General features: G+C 40.2%; 1 protein-coding gene across 2 annotated transcripts in view; it reads left to right on the top strand.

The window, feature by feature from the left end:
- Positions 1-380: 380 nt before the first annotated feature.
- LOC124613959 (alpha-ketoglutarate-dependent taurine dioxygenase-like) overlaps positions 381-21,332 on the top strand; it is a 144,360-nt gene continuing 123,408 nt past the window's right edge. Inside the window, exon 1 of one of the 2 annotated variants that reach the window (XM_047142739.1) lies at positions 381-564. In XM_047142739.1, coding sequence (XP_046998695.1) covers positions 387-564 — 178 coding nt within the window. In that variant the 5' untranslated portion in view covers positions 381-386. The remainder of the gene's footprint in view (positions 565-21,332) is intronic. The other variant, XM_047142740.1, reaches the window with a different exon arrangement.

Raw genomic sequence — 21,332 nt, forward strand, 5'->3', positions numbered from 1 at the left:
AAGAAGCTGAATGTAATATCACTTGCCCTTAAAAGTTACGTAGCTGGTTTATTCCCGGTATCAAATGGATACTGTTAAAATGTCTTCGCAACATATATAAGTAATCCACGACACGTACGAAAAGAATCCGTCTGTACTAGGGATGTAGTGACATTCTAAATATACAGGGCGCTATACGAACAAACACACGACGTCCCGAGATCACGTGACCAGGCAGGCAATGTATGTTGACAACACAAAATCTGTTCTGCGCATGTGAGTGCTCACTCCAGAGATATTTACTCTATGGATGGCACAGACACACATGTATGTCTGTGGATGATGGTTAGTTTAGATACTTTGCCGGATCCGATACAGAAAACCTCTGGTGGAATAATAAACTTGACATGTGGGTAACAGATGACTGTCAAGTGTCAAATTTAGTTGGCAGTTGGTATTGGTACGGAATTTTTATGAATTTTTCCCGAATATTTGGAAAAATGGGTAAATTTTATGAATTGAAGCCAATAAAATTAGGATGTGAAGTTAGAGGCGTAGACCTGAAGACAGAAAACAGGCAAGAGGGTGAATATTAACTTCTATTGCTGTGTTTAGTTTTCTTTGCCTTGCCTACGATTTCAAGTCGTATATTTCGTTAAAAATCATTTGTTCAGTGTTGTTGAAAAAATAACACGTATGTAAACAGCATCCGTATGCATATTTTGTGCAAAAAACAAGTTACCACCGCCAGACTTTCTGCTTTCACATTCGTTGGCTTCGTCAACTCCGAACCACATTGTCACCTTCACAACGTAACCGAGACGTCGGGCTGCGCTATGGATCAGTGATTTTTCTTTTATTTCTTTATTTTTTTAAAGAAAAGAGTAATTACTTTCTCTTTAAAGCCTTTGTGAGATGTTTCGAGAAATACGTGCCCGAGGAATAGAAAACATATTTACGGAAGAACTAGAGCCTAATGTGCCAGTCCACTTTAGGTTCCCCAAGCGAAACAACCAGGAAAATGTGGAATAAGGCCTGAATTTCAATCGCATTTTAATAATAATGATCTCCTTTCAGCTTGTAGCCCAACAATGAAAGAAAATTAGAGGAAATAAAATCTTGTAGACTCCAATTATTGTGGAATCGTCGGAGGGACTGCAGTGTACAACACAAAAAATCGTTGTGCTGGGGCGTTTTAAAGCTTATCATTATGTTTTTTTTTTTTTTTTTTTTTTTTTGTTTCCTCGGATAAATTGAAATCAGTGGCTTCTCAGTAAGTTTCAGCATTGTAGGGGAAGGACAAATGTCAGTGTGTTGAAAATAGTGGTTTAATGATCCAAAATTGTTTACTGTTAAGTGAAACAGATTAAGAACAAATGCCAAAAGTGTGAACCACATCAACATGCAGTACAGGTGTATTAAGGGATAAATTGTGGTCTGCAGATGTGGTGGGCTGGAGGGAGTGGAGTGGAGGATAGAAGCTTGAGGGAAGATACGTTTTTGGATTTTTCTCATGCAGTTCCTCCTTTGAAAGCTTGCAAACTGAAGAGTTAGCTGGCAGTTTCCCACTCTTTCTACCACATTATGTCACAAAAAGCAATTTTAGGGTGTGTCACAGTGTGCCTTAAGAAACACTGGTGATGTAGTGCATAGACACAGCAGCAGTCATGGTACGAGCATGTATCACACTTTGTGGGATACAGATATGAATTACTAACACATGTGGACATAATCTACATAAATTTCGGCACACTGTTCTATACTGTTAGAGGGGAAATTTATTTTTAGTCATACTGTATGGCAGCTGTAGTGTTCGTCTGAGATAGGCAGTGTCTCCCCACTGTGAGTACTGCTTCCTTTTTAGTTTACAGACAAACTGTACTTTCTCAGCATTTCCTGTCCATTTCTCCTGAGTAGACGAAATAACTTCACTGGTCCCATATTTGTATAGTGAAATTATTTTCAATTTATTGAGCATTTATTTGAGTTAGCCTAGGTGAAATTTTGTGTAAAAGAACTCAACAGCCGAAGCAGTCAGCTGTCTAGCACACTGAAGAGCCTGTGCCAAGTGTAACATTCTACCAATATGTATTCGACAATGTTTGATTCATTGCCTCCAGTCAACATCTGGAATGCTTTTCATGGCACGAGTGGGATCAAATGCATCACCCCTGCCATAGCTCTCCCACTGCCTGAAGCAGCCCAGTGGCTTAAATTGACTCCCACTGCAACAGGTCAGTAGGTGTTGTGGATATTTCAACATCAGTTAAGCAGTGTTTTACAGCAGCTTACTGTTCTATACTTGAAAATGATCAGTCCAATTCCTATCTGACATATTCACCCCCATGTCGCAAGATGTACTGTGAATGTGTGGTAAGAGGCTCCACTCAGTGCATGAATGGAAGAGATTTATGCAGTCTACTCGTAACACAATTACTGGTGAGAGAAGTGCAATAATTTTCTGATCATTTATTAATTTGCCACCAGGAGACTAAGTCATGGTTATGGCTTTACAGTATGCTGTCAACGGTAGACAGCAGTAAGGGGTGCCGCATATTCCAATCTGCCAACACTACGTAGGTCACAGACGTAACGTGCAAATTTCTTACTTTTCAGCCATTGTTTATAGGCATCTATAAAAGCTCAGTTAACAAATGCAAAGAAATACTGACTTAATAAAGTAAAAATAACTCTAGTACATAAACGCTCACTCAGTGAAACTATTTTGCCTATTCACACATTTGAACTAGACAGGAAATGCTGGGGAGGTAGAGTCAGTCTGTAAAATGAAAACCGAGCAGCAGTCATGGTATGAGCATTTGCCAGTCATGGAAAAACACTGCAACTACCATACAGGATGACTAAGAATCAAGAGCCCTCTAGCTGTGTAGAACAGAGTGCAGAGATTTACATAGAATCTGCACATGTGTGTTTCTTGAGTTAGTATTATTAGTAACTTGTATCTGTATTCCACTTAGTGTTAATGTACTGTATGGAAAATACCCCCCCCCCCCCCCCACCTCGCCCCATCTTCCCACCCCATATTTCCCCCTCGCAGGTGTGTGTGCACACTGTATTGCTAGTGATTCATAAGATGTGTTGCAGGGGAGTTGGTATAACTTTGTGAAACACTGTCACTGCTTCTTGTGCTGTTTGGTTTGCAGAACTATGGAGGAGGAAAGTGCATGATTACAATACAGTGACCTACCTTCCCTCAGGTATCTATCCACCCCTCAACCTACCTCCGCCCTATTATGCCCCTGGAATACAATTTATTCCTTAATAGAGTTCTACCAAACTTAGCTGTCATACGCACATCTAATACTTGTTCTTAACTTGCTTCATTTAACAATAACATTAATTTTGTGCTATTAAAACACTATTTTTAATAATGTTTGATTTTTTTCCAACCACTGCAACGTGGAAACTGTTAGGCATTGAGAGAAAATGAATGGAGCCTTTAATGTGGTTCAATTTTTTACTGAGTAGTACTTTTTCTAGAAGCTGCAGATTTTGAGTTATCCAAGAAAAGCAAAAGAAAATTATCTTTAAATGCACCACACCCATTCTCACACCCAACTGGTCATGATTTTTAATTTGTTGTTTGTGTTACTACCACAATACAAAAATTTGTGACTACACAATTTTTTCCTCCTGTCTCACCTTTTTTCTTCTTTGTTGATTGAGGTAGCCAATGCTTGATTTGTGACTGCAAAAGCCGAAGATTTTGAGATTTGGTATGTTGTTGTTGCTGTAGTCTTCAGTCCTGAGATTGGTTTGATGCAGCTCTCCATGCTGCTCTATACTGTGCAAGCTTCTTCATCTCCCAGTACCTACTGCAACCTACATCTTTCTGAAGCTGCTTAGTGTTTTCATCTCTAGGCCTCCGTCTATTATTTTTACCCTCCACGCTGCCCTCCAATACTAAATTGGTGATACCTTGATGCATCAAAACATGTCCTACCAACCGATCCCTTCTACTAGTCAAGTTGTGCCACAAACTCCTCTTCTCTCCAATTCTATTCAATACCTCCTCATTAGTTATGTGATCTACCCATCTGACCTTCAGCATTCTTCTGTAGCACCACATTTCAAAATCTTCTATTCTCTTCTTGTCCAAACTATTTATTGTCCATGTTTCACTTCCATACATGGCTACACTCCATACAAATACTTTCACAAATGACTTCCTGACACTTAAATCTGTACTCGATGTTAACAAATTTCTCTTCTTCAGAAATGCTTTCCTTGCCATTGTCAGTCTACATTTTATATCCTCTCTACGTCAACCATCATCAGTTATTTTGCTCTCCAGATCGCAAAACTCCTTTACTACTTTAAGTGTCTCATTTCCTAATCTAATTCCCTCAGCATCACCCGACTTAATTCGACTACATTCCATTATCCACGTTTTGCTTTTGTTGGGTCGACAGAAGCGTCCGATCCCACGCGTTGGCTTTGACCCGTGACGTAAGGGTGTTGTCGTGTGTGACGTCATGATGGCGCGGAGTTTGGTTTGAGTGTGGCTGTCTCCAGTTCTGTTTTATGTTATTTTATTTACTTTTCTGATCTGTTCGTTCTATCCCGTGAGATTTTTTTTAAAAAAAGACAAAAAACACTAATCAGCTACTGAAGCATCTTTATCTTCTATGGGTTGCAGGGGTTACGACCCCTTGGGAGGTGGGTGGGTATTCATGCATGGCTGTCCTCACTTACATGTTGTAGCTACGCAAGGCATCTAAATTTGTTTATATTTAGTTTGCCCCCCACCCAAAACACCCCATTTCCCGCACTTGTCCCGTTAGTGTCATTAGGCTTCTTGTGGAAAGTGTGTGTGTTTGTTTTTGTTTCCGCCATATTTGTGACGTCATGGGTCAAAGCAGACGGGTGGGATCGGACGCTTCCATATTTCCCTTTTGTTGATGTTCATCTTATATCTTCATTTCAAGACACTGTCCATTGCGTTCAACTGCTCTTCCAGGTCCTTTGTTGTCTCTGACAGAATTACATCATCGACGAACCTCAAAGTTTTTATTTCTTCTCCATGGATTTTAATACCTACTCTGAACTTTTCTTTTGTTTCCTTTACTGCTTGCTCAATATACAGATTGAATAACATAGGGGAGAGGCTACAGCCCTGTCTCACTCCCTTCCCAACCACTGCTTCCCTTTCATGCCCCTCGTCTCTTATAACTGCCATCTGGTTTCTGTACAAATTGTAAATAGCCTATCGCTCCCTGTATTTTACCCCTGCCACCTTCAGAATTTGAAAGAGAGTATTCCGATCAACATTGTCAAAAGCTTTCTGTAAGTCTACGAATGGTAGAAACATACATTTGCCTTTCCTTAATCTATTTTCTAAGATAAGTCATGGGTCAGTATTGCCTCACATGTTCCAATATTTCTACGGAATCCAAACTGATCTTCCCTGAGGTCGGCTTCTACCAGTTTTTCCATTCGTCTGTAAAGAATTCGCGTTAGTATTTTGCAGCTGTGACTTATTAACTGATAGTTCGGTAATTTTCACATCTGTCAACACCTGCTTTCTTTGGGATTGGAATTATTATATTCTTCTTGAAGTCTGTGGGTATTTCGCCTGTCTCATACATCTTGCTCACCAGATGGTAGAGTTTTGTCATGACTGGCTCTACCAAGGCCATCAGTAGTTCTAATGGAATGTTGTCTACTCCCGGGGCCTTGTTTCGACTCAGGTCTATCAGTGCTCTGTCAAACTCTTCACGCAGTATCTTATCTCCCATTTCATCTTCACCTACATCCTCTTCCATTTCCATAATATTGTCCTCAAGTACATCGCCCTTGTATAAACCCTCTATATACTCCTTCCACCTTTCTGCCTTCCCTTCTTTGCTTAGAACTGGGTTGCCATCTGAGGTCTTGATATTCATACAAGTGTTTCTCTTTTCTCCAAAGATCTCTTTAATTTTTCTGTAGGCAGTATGTATCTTACCCCTAGTGCGATATGCCTTTACATCCTTACATCTGTCCTCTAGCCATCCCTGCTTAGCCACTTCGCACTTACTGTCGATCTCATTTTTGATACAATTGTATTCCTTTTTGCTTGCTTCATTTACCGTATTTTTATATTTTCTCCTTTCACAAATTAAATTCAATATATCTTCAGTTACCCAAGGATTTCTACTAGCACTTGTCTTTTTATCTACTTGTGCCCCCGCTGCCTTCACTATTTCATCCCTCAAAGCTACCCATTATTCTTCTGCTGTATTTCTTTCCCCTATTCCTTTCGCCGAAACTCTCTACAATGTCTGGTTATGTCAGTTTATCCAGGTCCCATCTCCTTAAATTCCCACGTTTTTGCAGTTTCTTCAGTTTTAATCTACAGTTCATAACCATTAGATTATGGTCAGAGTCCACATCAGCCCCTAGAAATGTCTTATAATTTAAAACCTGGTTCCTAAATCTCTGTCTTACCATCATATAATCTATCTGATACCTTATAGTATCTCCAGGCTTCTTCCTTGTATACAATCTTCTTTCATGATTCTTGAACCAAGTTTTAGCTATGATTAAGTTATGCTTTGTGCAAAATTCTACCAGACGGCTTCCTCTTTCATTTCTTACCCTCAATCCATATTCACCTACTACTTTTCCTTCTCTTCCTTTTCCTACTATCGAAAACCAGTCCCCCATGACTATTAAATTTTCGTCTCCCTCCACTATCTGAATAATTTCTTTTATCTCATCATACATTTCGTCAATCTTTTAGTCGTTTGTGGAGGTAGTTGGCATATAAACTTGTACTACTATAGTAGGCGTGGTCTTCGTGTCTATCTTGGCCACAATAATGCGTTCACTATACTGTTTGTAGTAGCTTATCCACATTCCTATTTTTTTATTCATTATTAAACCTACTCATGCATTACCCCTATTTGATTTTGTATTTATAACCCTGTATTCACCTGACCAAATGTCTTGTTCCTCTTGCCACCAAAATTCACTAATTCCCACTATATCTAACTTTAACCTATCCATTTCCCTTTTTAAATTTTCTAACCTATTTGCCCGATTAAGGGATCTGACATTCCACTCACTGATCCATAGAACGCCAGTTTTCATTCTTCTGATAACGACGTCCTCTTGAGTAGTCCCTGCCCGGAGATCCGAATGAGGGACTTTCTTACCTCCGGAATATTTTACCCAAGAGGACGTTATCTTCATTTATCCATACAGTAAAGCTGCATGCCCCCAGGAAAAATTACGGCTGTAGTTTCCCCTTGCTTTCAGCCGTTTGCAGTACCAGCACAGCAAGGCCGTTTTGGTTAGTGTTACAAGGCCAGATCAGTCAGTCATCCAGACTGTTGCCCCTGCAACTACTGAAAAGGCTGATGCCCCTGTTCAGGAACCATACATTTGTCTGGTCTCTCAACAGATACCCCTCCATTGTGGTTGCACCTACGGTACGGCTATGTGTATTGCTGAGGCGTGCAAGCCTCCCAACCATTGGCAAGGTCCCCTTGTTCATGGGTGGGATTTGGTATTGGTATGATAGAACTTTTTTTTCACAGTACAACTGTTGTATTCACACATTTAAAATCCTCAGAAAAGTGTTAAAATAACATTTTAAGAAATTTAAGTTTCAACGCCCCTCTCTTCCCGCTCTGTCGCCCACTACCAGAATGTCATAATACCGATGTTACTGGAACATCTTTTTTAAGGAAGCAGCTAAATTCCTCTTCAAATTTTGAAAAATGGAGTAAAAAAGTTTATCATTTTGTTTGAGGGCGACGCCCATTATAAGACTTCCTTTGTTCAGTAATGTCTACAAGTTTTAACCATTCATTGTGTCTTGTATATCAGGCTGTGAAAGGAAAGCTACACATACGTGATACGAGTGAAGCCATACCTTAACAAAGAGGAGCAGCGTTTAATATGAATTCAGTACTCTGTATCAATAATAGCAAAATACTATTAAAGCTTACACAGGTTAAGTCTGATGCAGTTAAATTTTCAGTCAATGGAAGCTTTTTATAACAGACTGCCACTTAGTATAAAGAAACTGAGCATCTTCAAAAGAAAACTGAAGGAACATCTCATTTCTTTACATTGATATAATGTGAAGTACTTACCGAGCGAGGTGGCGCAGTGGTTAGACACTGGACTCGCATTCGGGAGGACAACGGTTCAATCCCGCCTCTGGCCATCCTCATTTAGGTTTTCCGTGGTTTCCCTAAATCGCTCCAGGCAAATGCCGGGATGGTTCCTTTGAAAGGGCACGGCTGACTTCCTTCCCCATCCTTCCCTAATCCGATGAGACCGATGACCTCGCTGTCTGGTCTCCTTCCCCAAACCGCCTGAACCTGAACCACCTGTGAAGTACTTGCAGGCAAATCCATAGGACAAATGTAACTGTAAAATTGAAAATTGAATAAAACACTCCATTTTTCACGTGGAAACAAATTTCCAGAAAGAAGGAAAATGGAAAACAAAGTGTAGTGCTGGAAATACATACAAGAATATACAGACCAAGTGTATTCATGCAAATATGACTAAAATGAGTTTTCACTGTATATAAATGTCTAATTATTTGCTGCAGTATGGTCAACACGTGTTCTCTAAAAAGTAATTTTCAGTTTGTCTAAATGTATTAGGGTTTTCAGTATTTGAGCCGACATCTTTTGCACCCATCTGCACGTACAAGAAGGAAAATGTAAAACAAAGTGTAATGCTGGCAATCAGAGTGCACATAGTGATATGTTCCACACTTAACAAACTATCTAAACAATGTTTAGGTTCCCACACATATTTTTCATGAGCATGAGCAGTTAGAAGTTGGAGCATGTTATTCTGCAGAATTGACACGTTACACTACAGAGTGAATGGGAAAGAATCATTGAGTGAGTAGGAGGAGAAAAAAAGGGTTAAGAGAACTTGAGTAGGTGTGATCTTTTATTTTTAGCAGTCTATCTTGCAGCAGCCTCAAACTTGTCATATTACCTGCAAGTCTTCTGCTGTTTGTAATGATGTCATAGTAACAATGTGGCCATGTACAGATCCAAGGTGTGGGATCATATAGAGTTGATGGAAAAGGGGGGAGAGAGAGAGAGAGAGAGAGATAGAGAGAGAGAGAGAGAGAGAGAGAGAGAGAGAGAGAGAGAGAGAGAGATCATACACCTGTACAAAAAATTAGTAGAAACACTTCTATTTTTGCATAAAAATCTCCAAATTTCAGAGATAACATCCAGGGCCTTTCCATGGAATAGGCCTTTTGCCTGACAGGTAATGTTCCAGCTGGGTAAATAGGTTGGCTGTATGTGCTGGCCACAACAAATCTGACGTGGATTGTGGGTCTACAGGTAGTAATCAGCAAACCACAGGAAGTTGATTAAGAAAATACAGGGGAAGGACCATGCCCTAAGAAAAACAATATAAGAAGCTCACTTCCTAAACAAAGGTGGAACTGACTGAAACAGCATTCAACCCATTTAGACACTTACATAACCATAGTCTGCAAACCTGTGTGCATAATCATACTGCTTAGTGACATACTGATGTGGGTGCACGCCTCAGTTTTAGATCGTGTTTACAATGAAAATGGCAAAATTGTGAGACTTTGTTGTTGTTATAGTAATTAATCACACGATTCTCAAATGTTTGGATGAATGATTTTCAAATGTTATATTTATTTAAATTGCAGTTTATCAGATGTACACTCCTGGAAATTGAAATAAGAACACCGTGAATTCATTGTCCCAGGAAGGGGAAACTTTATTGACGCATTCCTGGGGTCAGATACATCACATGATCACACTGACAGAACCACAGGCACATAGACACAGGCAACAGAGCATGCACAATGTCGGCACTAGTACAGTGTATATCCACCTTTCGCAGCAATGCAGGCTGCTATTCTCCCATGGAGACGATCGTAGAGATGCTGGATGTAGTCCTGTGGAACGGCTTGCCATGCCATTTCCACCTGGCGCCTCAGTTGGACCAGCGTTCGTGCTGGACGTGCAGACCGCGTGAGACGACGCTTCATCCAGTCCCAAACATGCTCCATGGGGGACAGATCCGGAGATCTTGCTGGCCAGGGTAGTTGACTCACACCTTCTAGAGCACGTTGGGTGGCACGGGATACATGCGGACGTGCATTGTCCTGTTGGAACAGCAAGTTCCCTTGCCGGTCTAGGAATGGTAGAACGATGGGTTTGATGACGGTTTGGATGTACCGTGCACTATTCAGTGTCCCCTCGACGATCACCAGTGGTGTACGGCCAGTGTAGGAGATCGCTCCCCACACCATGATGCCGGGTGTTGGCCCTGTGTGCCTCGGTCGTATGCAGTCCTGATTGTGGCGCTCACCTGCACGGCGCCAAACACGCATACGACCATCATTGGCTCCAAGGCAGAAGCGACTCTCATCGCTGAAGACGACACGTCTCCATTCGTCCCTCCATTCACGCCTGTCGCGGCACCACTGGAGGCGGGCTGCACGATGTTGGGGCGTGAGCGGAAGACGGCCTAACGGTGTGCGGGACTGTAGCCCAGCTTCATGGAGACGGTTGCGAATGGTCCTCGCCGATACCCCAGGAGCAACAGTGTCCCTAATTTGCTGGGAAGTGGCGGTGCGGTCCCCTACGGCACTGCGTAGGATCCTACGGTCTTGGCGTGCATCCGTGCGTCGCTGCGGTCCGGTCCCAGGTCGACGGGCACGTGCACCTTCCGCCGACCACTGGCGACAACATCGATGTACTGTGGAGACCTCACGCCCCACGTGTTGAGCAATTCGGCGGTACGTCCACCCGGCCTCTCGCATGCCCACTATACACCCTCGCTCAAAGTCCGTCAACTGCACATACGGTTCACGTCCACGCTGTCGCGGCATGCTACCAGTGTTAAAGACTGCGATGGAGCTCCGTATGCCACGGCAAACTGGCTGACACTGACGGCGGCGGTGCACAAATGCTGCGCAGCTAGCGCCATTCGACGGCCAACACCGCGGTTCCTGGTGTGTCCGCTGTGCCGTGCGTGTGATCATTGCTTGTACAGCCCTCTCGCAGTGTCCGGAGCAAGTATGGTGGGTCTGACACACCGGTGTCAATGTGTTCTTTTTTCCATTTCCAGGAGTGTAATTCTAAAGCACCATACTGAGCACTGATGTAAACAAATTGTTTTATTATTATTATTATTATTATGAAAAGGATAGTTGCTACTCATCACATAGTGGATATGCTAAGTCACAGATAGGCACAACAAAAAGTTGTCAGTAAATGAGCTTTTGGCCAACGAGGCCTTCGCCAGAGATCCAGTTTTCGAATGACACTGCAACTCTTGTCAGAGACAGCAAAGGATTTGGAAGAGCAGTTGAACAGAATGTACAGTGTCTTGAATTTAGGATATAAGATGAACAACAAAAGCAAAACAACAATAATGGAATGTAGTCGAATTAAATTGAGTGCTGCTGAGGAAATTGAATTAGGAAATGAAACATTTAAAGTGGTAAATGAGTTTTGCTATCTGGGCAGTAAAATAACTGATGATGGTCAAAGTAGAGAGGATATAAAATGAAGACTGGCAATGGCAACAAAAGTGTTTCTGAAGAAGAGAAATTTGTTAACATCGAATATAGATTTAAGCGTTGGAAAGTCTTTCCTGAAAATATTCAAATGGAGTGTAGCTGTGTGTGGAAGTGAAACATGGATGATAGTTACAACTAGAAGAGAATAGAGGATTTTGAAATGTGGTGCTACAGAAGAATGCTGAGGATTAGATGGGTAGATCACATAATTAATGAGGAGATAATGAATAGAATTGGGGAGAAAAGAAATTTGTGGCTCAACCTGACTGAAGGGAGGGATCATTTGATAGGACACATTCAAAGGATCACCAGTTTGGTACTGGAAGGAAGTGTTTGAGAAAAAATCATGGAGGGAGACCAGGAAATGAATACAGTAAAAAAATTCAGAAGATCATATGTTGCAGTAGTTATTTGGAGATGTAGAGGCTTGTGCAGGATACAGTAGCATGGAGAGCTGTGTCAAATCACTTTGGACCAAGACCACAACTGCAGCAGCAGCAGCAGCAGCAGCAACAACAACAACAACAACAACAACAACAGTCAATAGAGATTTAGACGAGTAAGTGGATGAATGCTGGACATTCAAGACCCATATAGAAAGTTGTGGATTCAATCTGAAAGTGGCTTGATGAAACTCTCCTCGCTAGTCTAGCCTATGCAAGAATCTTATCTCCAGAATTACTGCACACTGCATTGATCAGAATCTGTTTGCAGTAGTCAAGCCTTGATCTTCCTCTACAACTTTTATCACCCACACTTTCCTCCATTACCAAATTAGCTATTCATTTAGGTGTGCTCTATCAACTATGTCTTCTTTTAGTCAACTTTTACCATATGTTTCTTTCCTTCCTGATCTGATTCATTAGTTATCTGATCTATCCATCTAATCTCCAGCATTCACCTTAATGCCACATTTCAAAATCTCTGTATTTCAAAAGGCAGTTGTATCATGAATAAAAATTATTAATATACCACAAGAAGGTTTTGTTTACTGTACTTTAATTGTGTCATACCATGATTCTGTGTAACTACATCTGTAAACTATAATGAATGGCATTGTTTAGGCTGCCAAGTTGTTATACTGCCACAGTGAGGTCAATACAGTGAGTAATATTGTTATGCTTTCCGGAGCTTTTAGAACTATACCTACAGAAATCTCTACTGTATTAGTTGTTTTATATCATTTAGATTTTCAAGTAAGAAGAAAAGAGCTGTAATCTGATGCTAAAGCAAAAACAGTATGGAAAATTATCAGAATTGTTGGAGAACCGGAAATAAATCCAATAGGAATAAAAGCGTGATATTTACATGATGGCAACAGAGGTGGAATTTCTCAACCACAGGGAACAGAACTTTTCTGTTTCTGTGTCATATCAATGAGTTGCTTCAATTAATACATTTGGGTTAAGTTTGGGGGGCTGGTTCACTACTTTTCTGGACTTGGTCCACATCCTACATTTCTTAACAGAACTGGTAGGAGTGCCATAATCAGTTGTGTATTTGTTGAAATGGGCTTACCAGACCCTGTCCAAGAGGAATGCCACATGGTCAAAGATTATAAGAGCAGTAAGGCACATTTATAAGTATGAACTACTATCAGCATAATTAAAAATGAAAGAGAACTTTAATCCTCTACATCTATTAACCAAATATAACAGCTTTACACCCTGTATTCTATTCATAAATATAGCATTCACTTATTACAAAGAGTCTGATCGTGTTTGTTAAGCTGCTTGACCTTGCCACAGCTTAGGCTTTCTTCCTTAGTGTCCAACTTTGGACTCTTACATAAAAGCAATGGCATTAACTCCTTGAACACTATTTTAGAATAAACGTAACACTTTTACTAATGGGTTATTCCACGTCAAAGGGACCAAATTTAAAAAGTGTCCCCATTCGACCATCTCCAAATCTAATGAAATTTGGTGTGAAGGTTCTATATGGTCTTGGATGGTTGTATACCACATTTTAGTTCACTTTTATAGAGAGGCTACTCGTCTTCGCATCACGTTCAAAGGTGCAAATCTGCAAAATTTGCTCGGCTTTTTTAGAAGTTCTAAAAACATTTGGACATTTTCTATAATGTACATAGATACCTTTATATGGTGAATCACACCATGCATAAATTAGGGTTTTAGCTACACCTAAATATAGATACAAGGCTCTAAAGTGGCTAAAAGCTCGTCACGATGTTCTGAGAGCCAAGGTGTGACCGACCACTGTTACTTTTCATATGAACCAGTCACACCAAAGTTTCATAGGGTGATTCCTACTGATGATGCTTATATGGGGATCAAATTTAACTGATATTGGATGCCTAGATGAAAAGATATGCAGAGGCATATCATCATCATCATCTTGGACAGTTTCCAGCCACTGGCTGGGTCTGTCGGGAACACAAGCCTCTCCATCGTGTTCTGTCTTTCCACCATTCCCCCTCTTCCACCTTCGTCCAGTTCTCTCCTCTTCTCATCACACATTCCTTCACTCCCTTCACCCATCTATCTCTTGGTCTTCCTCTGGGCCTCTTCCCCTCCAGTTGCAGATCAAACATCCTCTTTGGAATTCTTCCCTCATCCATTCTCTTCATGTGTCCATACCACTGCAGTCTTGATTTTTCTGTCCTGTCCTGTACTGGTTCCTTCTTTAGTCTTTCCCTCACATACACATTTCGCAATCTGTCTCGTCTTGTTACACTCAACCTGCTCCTCTGGAACTTCATTTCACTAGCTTGTATTCTACTTTTGTCGCTTTTGTGCATTACCCATGTCTCACTTCCGTATGCCAATATGGGGACAAAGTAGGTTTGGTATATAATTCCCTTGGATTTCTGTGGCACCTCCTTGCTCCAAATAAGCCCCCTAATGCATTTGTAGAACTGCCCTGCTTTTCTGCACCTTTCATTTATTTCCATCGCGTTTCCCCCCTTACTTTCAATCATGCTTCCCAGGTACTTGAAGTTCTCTACCACTTGTAGTTTTTCCCCTCCACAAGTTATATCCACATTTGGCCTATTCTTCTTCCTTGTTGTGACAATTATTTCACTTTTCTTTGCAGAGAAATGCATTCCATATTGTGCTGCCGTTGCCTCCCATACATCTAACTGCTCTTGCACCTCCTTCTCGCAATTTCCCCATAACATCAGGTCATCGGCAAAAAGCACTGCTTTCATTTTATGATCTCCAATTGCATCTGATACTTGCTGTAGGATTTCATCCATAACAATAATAAACAATAAAGGCGAAAGTGCACTTCCCTGTCGCAGCCCATTTTCCAGCTTGAACCATGCAGTACGTTCCCTCCCCACTTTCACACAACTCTCACTTCCCTCATACATTTTTTCTGACTTTTCGTGTTATCTCTTCATCTATCCCTTTTGCGTTCAGCACATCCCAGAGCTTGTCCCTATAGATACTGTCATACGCCTTCTCAATATCTAAAAAGGCCATGATTAAGTCCTTCCCGTACTCATAGTGCCTTTCCTGCAGTTGCCTATGCCTGCAGAGGCATATGTAGCCAAAATTTTCCAAGTGCAAGTTTTAAGGTGTTTTTGGGGGGCAGTATCTCAACTGTGTCTTGTTAAATCCTACTGGAAAGAGCATGCTTGTTTAATTTCTAGGTCTTGCATATTGTTGAGTAAGAATACCTATCAAAAGTAGGGAAAATGGATGGTCGAGAAATACAAAAAATTAATAGAATTTGGAGTTGTAAATCAAAAAATATGTAATTGTTGTGTGTTTTGATAGTATAAGATTTGACTGTGGTTAGGAGAATGTAATTATGCCAGTAAGATTATTTTACATTACAGAATATAGATATCATAAAAACTCAGAAAATGCTCTTAAGATTACAAGGAACACTATGTTGCTTTAGACCGTTTTAACCCTACAATGCATGGTGGTGCAGAAATGCGTTATCACTTGAGTTTCCATCGGAATTATAAAGCAGCAATATTTTCTTAAGGCTCTCTCAGTAGTGATACATTGCTGAATCAGCACTTTCAGTTGTTGCTTTCATTATCGGCAGTTTTCATAGTGTCAGTCTTCTGTATTGTTGAGTACTGAATATTTGAATAATCAATAATCATTGTTATAGCTGCAGGTAAGCACTAAAACAATATGTTTGATACACTAATTTGTATATGTTATATACAAACAAGTCTGAATCTGGTATGCTTCAAACCAGTATTCATGAGCTTTCAAAATTGCTTGTTATAGGTTAATAAGCTATTGTATAAAACAAAACCAAGAGACCCTTGCATCCTGCTACTTTGGTGGATCAGATGGAGCTTACTGTCATAACTCATCACCATTCTATTATGGTAGAAGTCAACTACAGTCAGTTAAGGAAATGTCATCAATTGACAAGGAGCTTCTATGACATAAGTCTGGGCTTGATTAATCAAGAAGCCTGTAACACCCTTAACCTTTGCAGTGTCTGATATGGTTGAAGTTACTGGCTAATGAAGTTTTTATACCTGGTCAGAAAATTTGTACCAAACGAAGACATGAAGTGGCCAAAAAAGGAATCATCCCACCAGGATAAGCAAGAATCATCATCCACTGAAGACATGGATGTTGTTGATGCTTGCTTGACTGCTAATACTTCGTCACTATTAGAGCTTCAAGAGATCAGCAAAAGGGATTCAATGGGATATATAAAGTGCAAAGTTCTGAAAGCCCAAGGCAGCATTAATAAGGTAATTGCAACAGCTGCTGGTGGAAGATAGGATTTTGGTAACATCTGCAAACCAAAAACAGAAAAACTCAGTGATGAAGTAAAACAGAATGTCTACACTTTCTTTTTGTTTGTTTGTTTGAAGAGGTTGAGTTTTCTTGTTTATGTCCTGGCAAAAAGGAATGTGTTGCAGTAAGAATAAATGGGGAAAAGATTCACAACCAGGAATGCCTGCTGCTCCTTTGTAACCTGAAAGAAATGTTCATTGCTTGTTTAAGCAATACGGAAATCAACTGAGCTTCTCAACATTTTGTGACCTCAGGCCAAAATGGTGTATTACAGTTGGTGCTTCTGGATTACATTCAGTATGTGTATGTGCAATTCATCAAAATGTCAAACTAATGGTGGCTTCAGTAATATCCATCCAAGACGACTACAAGGATTTGATGAAAAAAACTGTATGCAGTTTGGAATCAAAAGATTGTATGCTGCAGCATTGTGAGGAATGTCCAGGAAAAATGCAACTAGAGGCTTTTCTTGAAGATTCTTTTAAAGACTGTGACCCTGTAGAAACAATGGAATACAAGCAGTGGGTCCATACTGACAGACACACATTAGAGACATGTCAAAGAACTGTTGAAGATTTCATGCAGGCACTGATTCTGAAAATCATGGGTTAAGAAGCCATCAGCTTGTGTCAAAAAACACCAAAGTTTATACCTTAAGCATCTAAAAAGAAATCTTGCAAAAAATGAATTAATTATAGTGATGGATTTTGCTGAGAATTATTCATTATTTGTTCAAGATGCTGTTCAAGGATTTCATTGGAAGAATAGTCAGACCACATTACATCCATTTGTTGTCAATTTTGGGTGCAATGAATGTCAGAGTATTAGCATTTGTATGATCAGCAACTGTTTCCGTCATGATACCACTGCTATTCATGCCTCTCAAATAAAGTTAACAGCATATTTAAAGACAAATATTGAAAACATTAAAAACATTTATTTCTTTAGTGACGGTTCAGCTGCTCAGTATAAGAATTTCAAAAATTTCATTGATTTATGTGTGCACGAAAAGGATTTTGACATCACTGCTGAATGGAATTTTTTTGGAACAAACCACGGCAAATCACCTTGTGTTGGCATCAGGGGAACAGCAAAAAGACTAGCAGCCCTTGCTAGTCTGCAGAGGCCCTTAGATTACCAAATATTGACTCCATATGATTTGTGCAAATTCTGTGATGATAGTATTCCAGGCATAAAGTTTTTATGTAGCAAAAGAAGAAATTGAAAAATTTACCCTTATCAAGAAACAAGGTTTGCCATGGGACATGCAATATCTGGAACAAGAAAAAAATCATTAATTTAAGCCAATTAGTTGTAATGAGTTCAGAGTAAGCAGAGTTTCCAATGATGCTACAGCATTCACAGTTAATGCTTCGAAGCAGATGAAGAAATTGCAGCAATCTCAATTTCAAGTTTACAAGCAGGACAATATGTTGCATGTATGTATGGCAATTTTTAGTGTGTTGGAAATGAGTGTGAAGTTTCACATGAACAACAAGATGTCCTTATCAGCTTTATGCACTCACACAGTTCTGCTCGTTCCTTCTACTTGTCAACTGCTAAAGACACCTGCTGGATTCCTGAGCAACATATTTTCATGACTTCAAAAGCATCATCATCATCATCATCATCAGGAAGACAGTAACAGTTATCCACAATCTGCCCTTGACAAAATTGTAGATCTGTTTAACCAAAACTGGAACTGACTTTTCAGTATTTTTGTTTTGCAAACTTTGTGTGTTGTATTATACTTATTTTTATGGTGTATGTTAAGCTAATGTTTGAAACTGATTTATATCCTGGAATAAAACAAATTAATTATGGGACTTAATGAGCAAAATATTTCACTTTTCAATCTTCTCGAAGCACTGAAATAAGAACTTTTGAAGTGAAGTGTATTCTTACTCATCAAAATACAAGATCCAGAAATTAAACACTATAGCTTTGACAACTTAAAGCATGCTCTTTCCAGCTGTGGAAAAAAGGAGAGAGAGAGAGAGAGAGAGAGAGAGAGAGAGAGAGAGAGAGAGAGAGAGAGAGAAGAGGAGAGGAGAGGAGAGGAGAGGATTGAACAAGATACAGTTAAGGTATTGCTCCCCAGAAATACCCTAAAATTTGCATGTAGAAAATTTTGGCCAACTTGGTGCAAATGCATATTTTTTCATCTAAGCATTCGATGGTAATTAAATTTGATCCATATATAGACACTACAGGTATGAATAACCCTCTGAAGTTTTGGTGTGACTGATTCATATGAAAAGTAGCAGTAGTCAGTCACACCTTGGCTCTCTCAGAATAGCGTGACAAACTTTTTAGCCACGTTAGAGGTATTTAGGTGTGGCTAAAACCAAAATTTTTGCCATGGTGTGATTCAGCATATAAAGGTGTCTATGTATATTAAAGCAAATGACCAAATGTTTTCTAGAACTTCTAAAAAACCCTAGCAAACTTCACACATTTCTACCTTTGTATGTGACATGGAGATGAGTAGTCTCTCTTTAAGAACCCCAAAATATTCAGCCACTGAAGATATTGGACTGACATTTGGTATGTAACCATCCAAGACCGTATAGAACCTTCACACCAAATTTTGTTAGATTTTGAGATGGCCGAGTGGGGACCCCTGGTCCCTTTGACATGGAATGACCCTAATGTTAACAATGTTTCTACCTGACTGAATGTCAATTATGCTATCATAATTCTTCCGAAGAATTTAGTGCACAAACTAGGCAGTTGTTGTATCCAGAAGGAAATTATACCCTTCACTTCTTGGCTTCAGTTATTGTTCTGATAATGGTTTTCCAATAATGCACAGCGTCAGCACATACTGCTGGTCCAGTAACCAGTACTGAATCCCTTGAGAACTTTCATCTTGAAATCGATAACTATTTACTGATAACAATGGTCACATACTTAAAGTATAAATTTTGAAAGCAAGTCGTCCTTAAACTTAGAAGAGTTCATAATTAAATAATTTAATAAATGCAATTACTGTTTTTGTACCGGAATGAAACTAACAAGACCTTAAATGTCTTCCTTCTCAAACATTGCTTTATGAACTTTGCAGAGCAGGAATGAAGTTAGTAGTTGTCATTAGAATGAAGTTACTGTAATCTTGAGACTTTTAGTAATTGTGAATGCAAACTAAATTTAACCAAGTACTGTTACAAAGTGACCCTTCAAAGTTGTGTGTCACCACACTCTTGCTTTAATAAACCACACAAACGCTGCTTTCGCTACTGTTACTCTTCCACATAGTAAATAGTACACTACTGACCATTAAAATTGCTGCACCACAAAGATGGCGTGCTGCAGACGCAAAATTTAACCGACAGGAAGAAGATGCTGTGATATGCAAATGATTAGCTTTTCAGAGCATTCACACATGGTTGGCGCCGGTGGCAACACCTACAACATTCTGACATGAGGAAAGTTTCCAACCGATTTCTCATACACAAACAGCAGTTGACCGGTGTTGCCTGGTGAAATGTTGTTGTGATGCCTCATGTCAGGAGGAGAAATGCGTCCCATCACATTTCTGACTTTGGTAAAGGTTGGATTGTAGCCTGTCGCGATTGCAGTTTATTGTATCACGACATTGCTGCTCGCATTGGTCGAGATCCAATGACTGTTAGCAGAATATGGAATCGGTGGATTGAGGAAGGTAATATGGAACGCCGTGCTGGATCCCAACGGCCTTGTATCACTAGCAGTCAAGATGACAAGCATCTTATCCGCATGGCTGTAACGGATCGTGCAGCCACGTCTCGATCCCTGAGTCAACAGATGGGGACGTTTGCAAGACAACAACCATCTGCACAAACAGTTCGACGACGTTTGCAGCAGCATGGACTATCAGCTCGAGGACCATGGCTGCAGTTACACTTCACACTGAATCACAGACAGGAGCGCCTGCGATGGTGTACTCAACGATGAACCTGGGTGCACAAATTTCAAAACGTCATTTTTTCGGATGAATCCAGGTTCTGTTTACAGCATCATGATGTTGCATTCGTGTTTGGCGACATCGCGGTGAACGCATATTGAAAGCGTGTGTTCATCATCGACATACTGGCGTATCACCTGGCGTGATGATTTGGGGTGCCATTGGTTACACGTCTCGGTTACCTCTTGTTTGCATTGACGGCACTTTGAACAGTGGACATTACATTTCAGGTGTGTTACAACCCGTGTCTCTACCCTTCATTCGATCCCTGCGAAACCCTACATTTTAGCAATATAATGCACGACCGCGTGTTGCAGGTCCTGTACGAGCCTTTCTGGATACAGAAAATGTTCGACTGCTGCCCTGGCCAGCACATTCTCCAGATCTCTCACCAATTAAAAACGTCTGGTCAATGGTGGCCGAGCAACTCGCTCGTCACAATACGCCAGTCACTACTCTTGATGAACTGTGGTATCGTGTTGAAGCTGCATGGGCAGCTGTACCTGTGCACAACATCCAAGCTCTGTTTGACTCAATGCCCAGGCGTATCAAGGCTGTTATTAAGACGAGAGGTGGTTGCTCTGGGTACTGATTTCTTAGGATCTATGCACCCAAATTGCATGAAAATGTAATCACATGTCAGTTCTAGTATAATATATTTGTCCAATGAATACCCGTTTATCACCTACATTTCTTCTTGGTGTAGCAATTTTAATGGCCATTAGTGTAATTTTAAGATAGGGTTTAGCCAAATTAATGAGAGCTACTTGAAATAAGATGGTAAACTTTTTAGAGTTAAATGTCGAGCAGATTTTATAACAGATTTTGTTAACAAAAATCTGCTTTGCTGTAGGCCTACATGACTAATGAAATAAATTGTCTGGAAGTTGTCTTTCCAAAAGCAGTGCAACTGAGAATGTGATGCAAAAATGCTTTCACAGATTCTTAATGTCTTGTAGTAATTATATAGGCAAAAACTATCATAATGTCTACCTTTTGACAAGCGTTCTTGAAAAATAAAATGGTGTGAATATTGTAACACAATATTTTGACTTTGAAAAGTCTTGCATTTGCAGATACAATTTACATGAGATGACTAATGATT

This window comes from Schistocerca americana, chromosome 4, assembly GCF_021461395.2.
Source record: "Schistocerca americana isolate TAMUIC-IGC-003095 chromosome 4, iqSchAmer2.1, whole genome shotgun sequence".
In the NCBI taxonomy this organism is placed as follows: domain Eukaryota; kingdom Metazoa; phylum Arthropoda; class Insecta; order Orthoptera; family Acrididae; genus Schistocerca; species Schistocerca americana.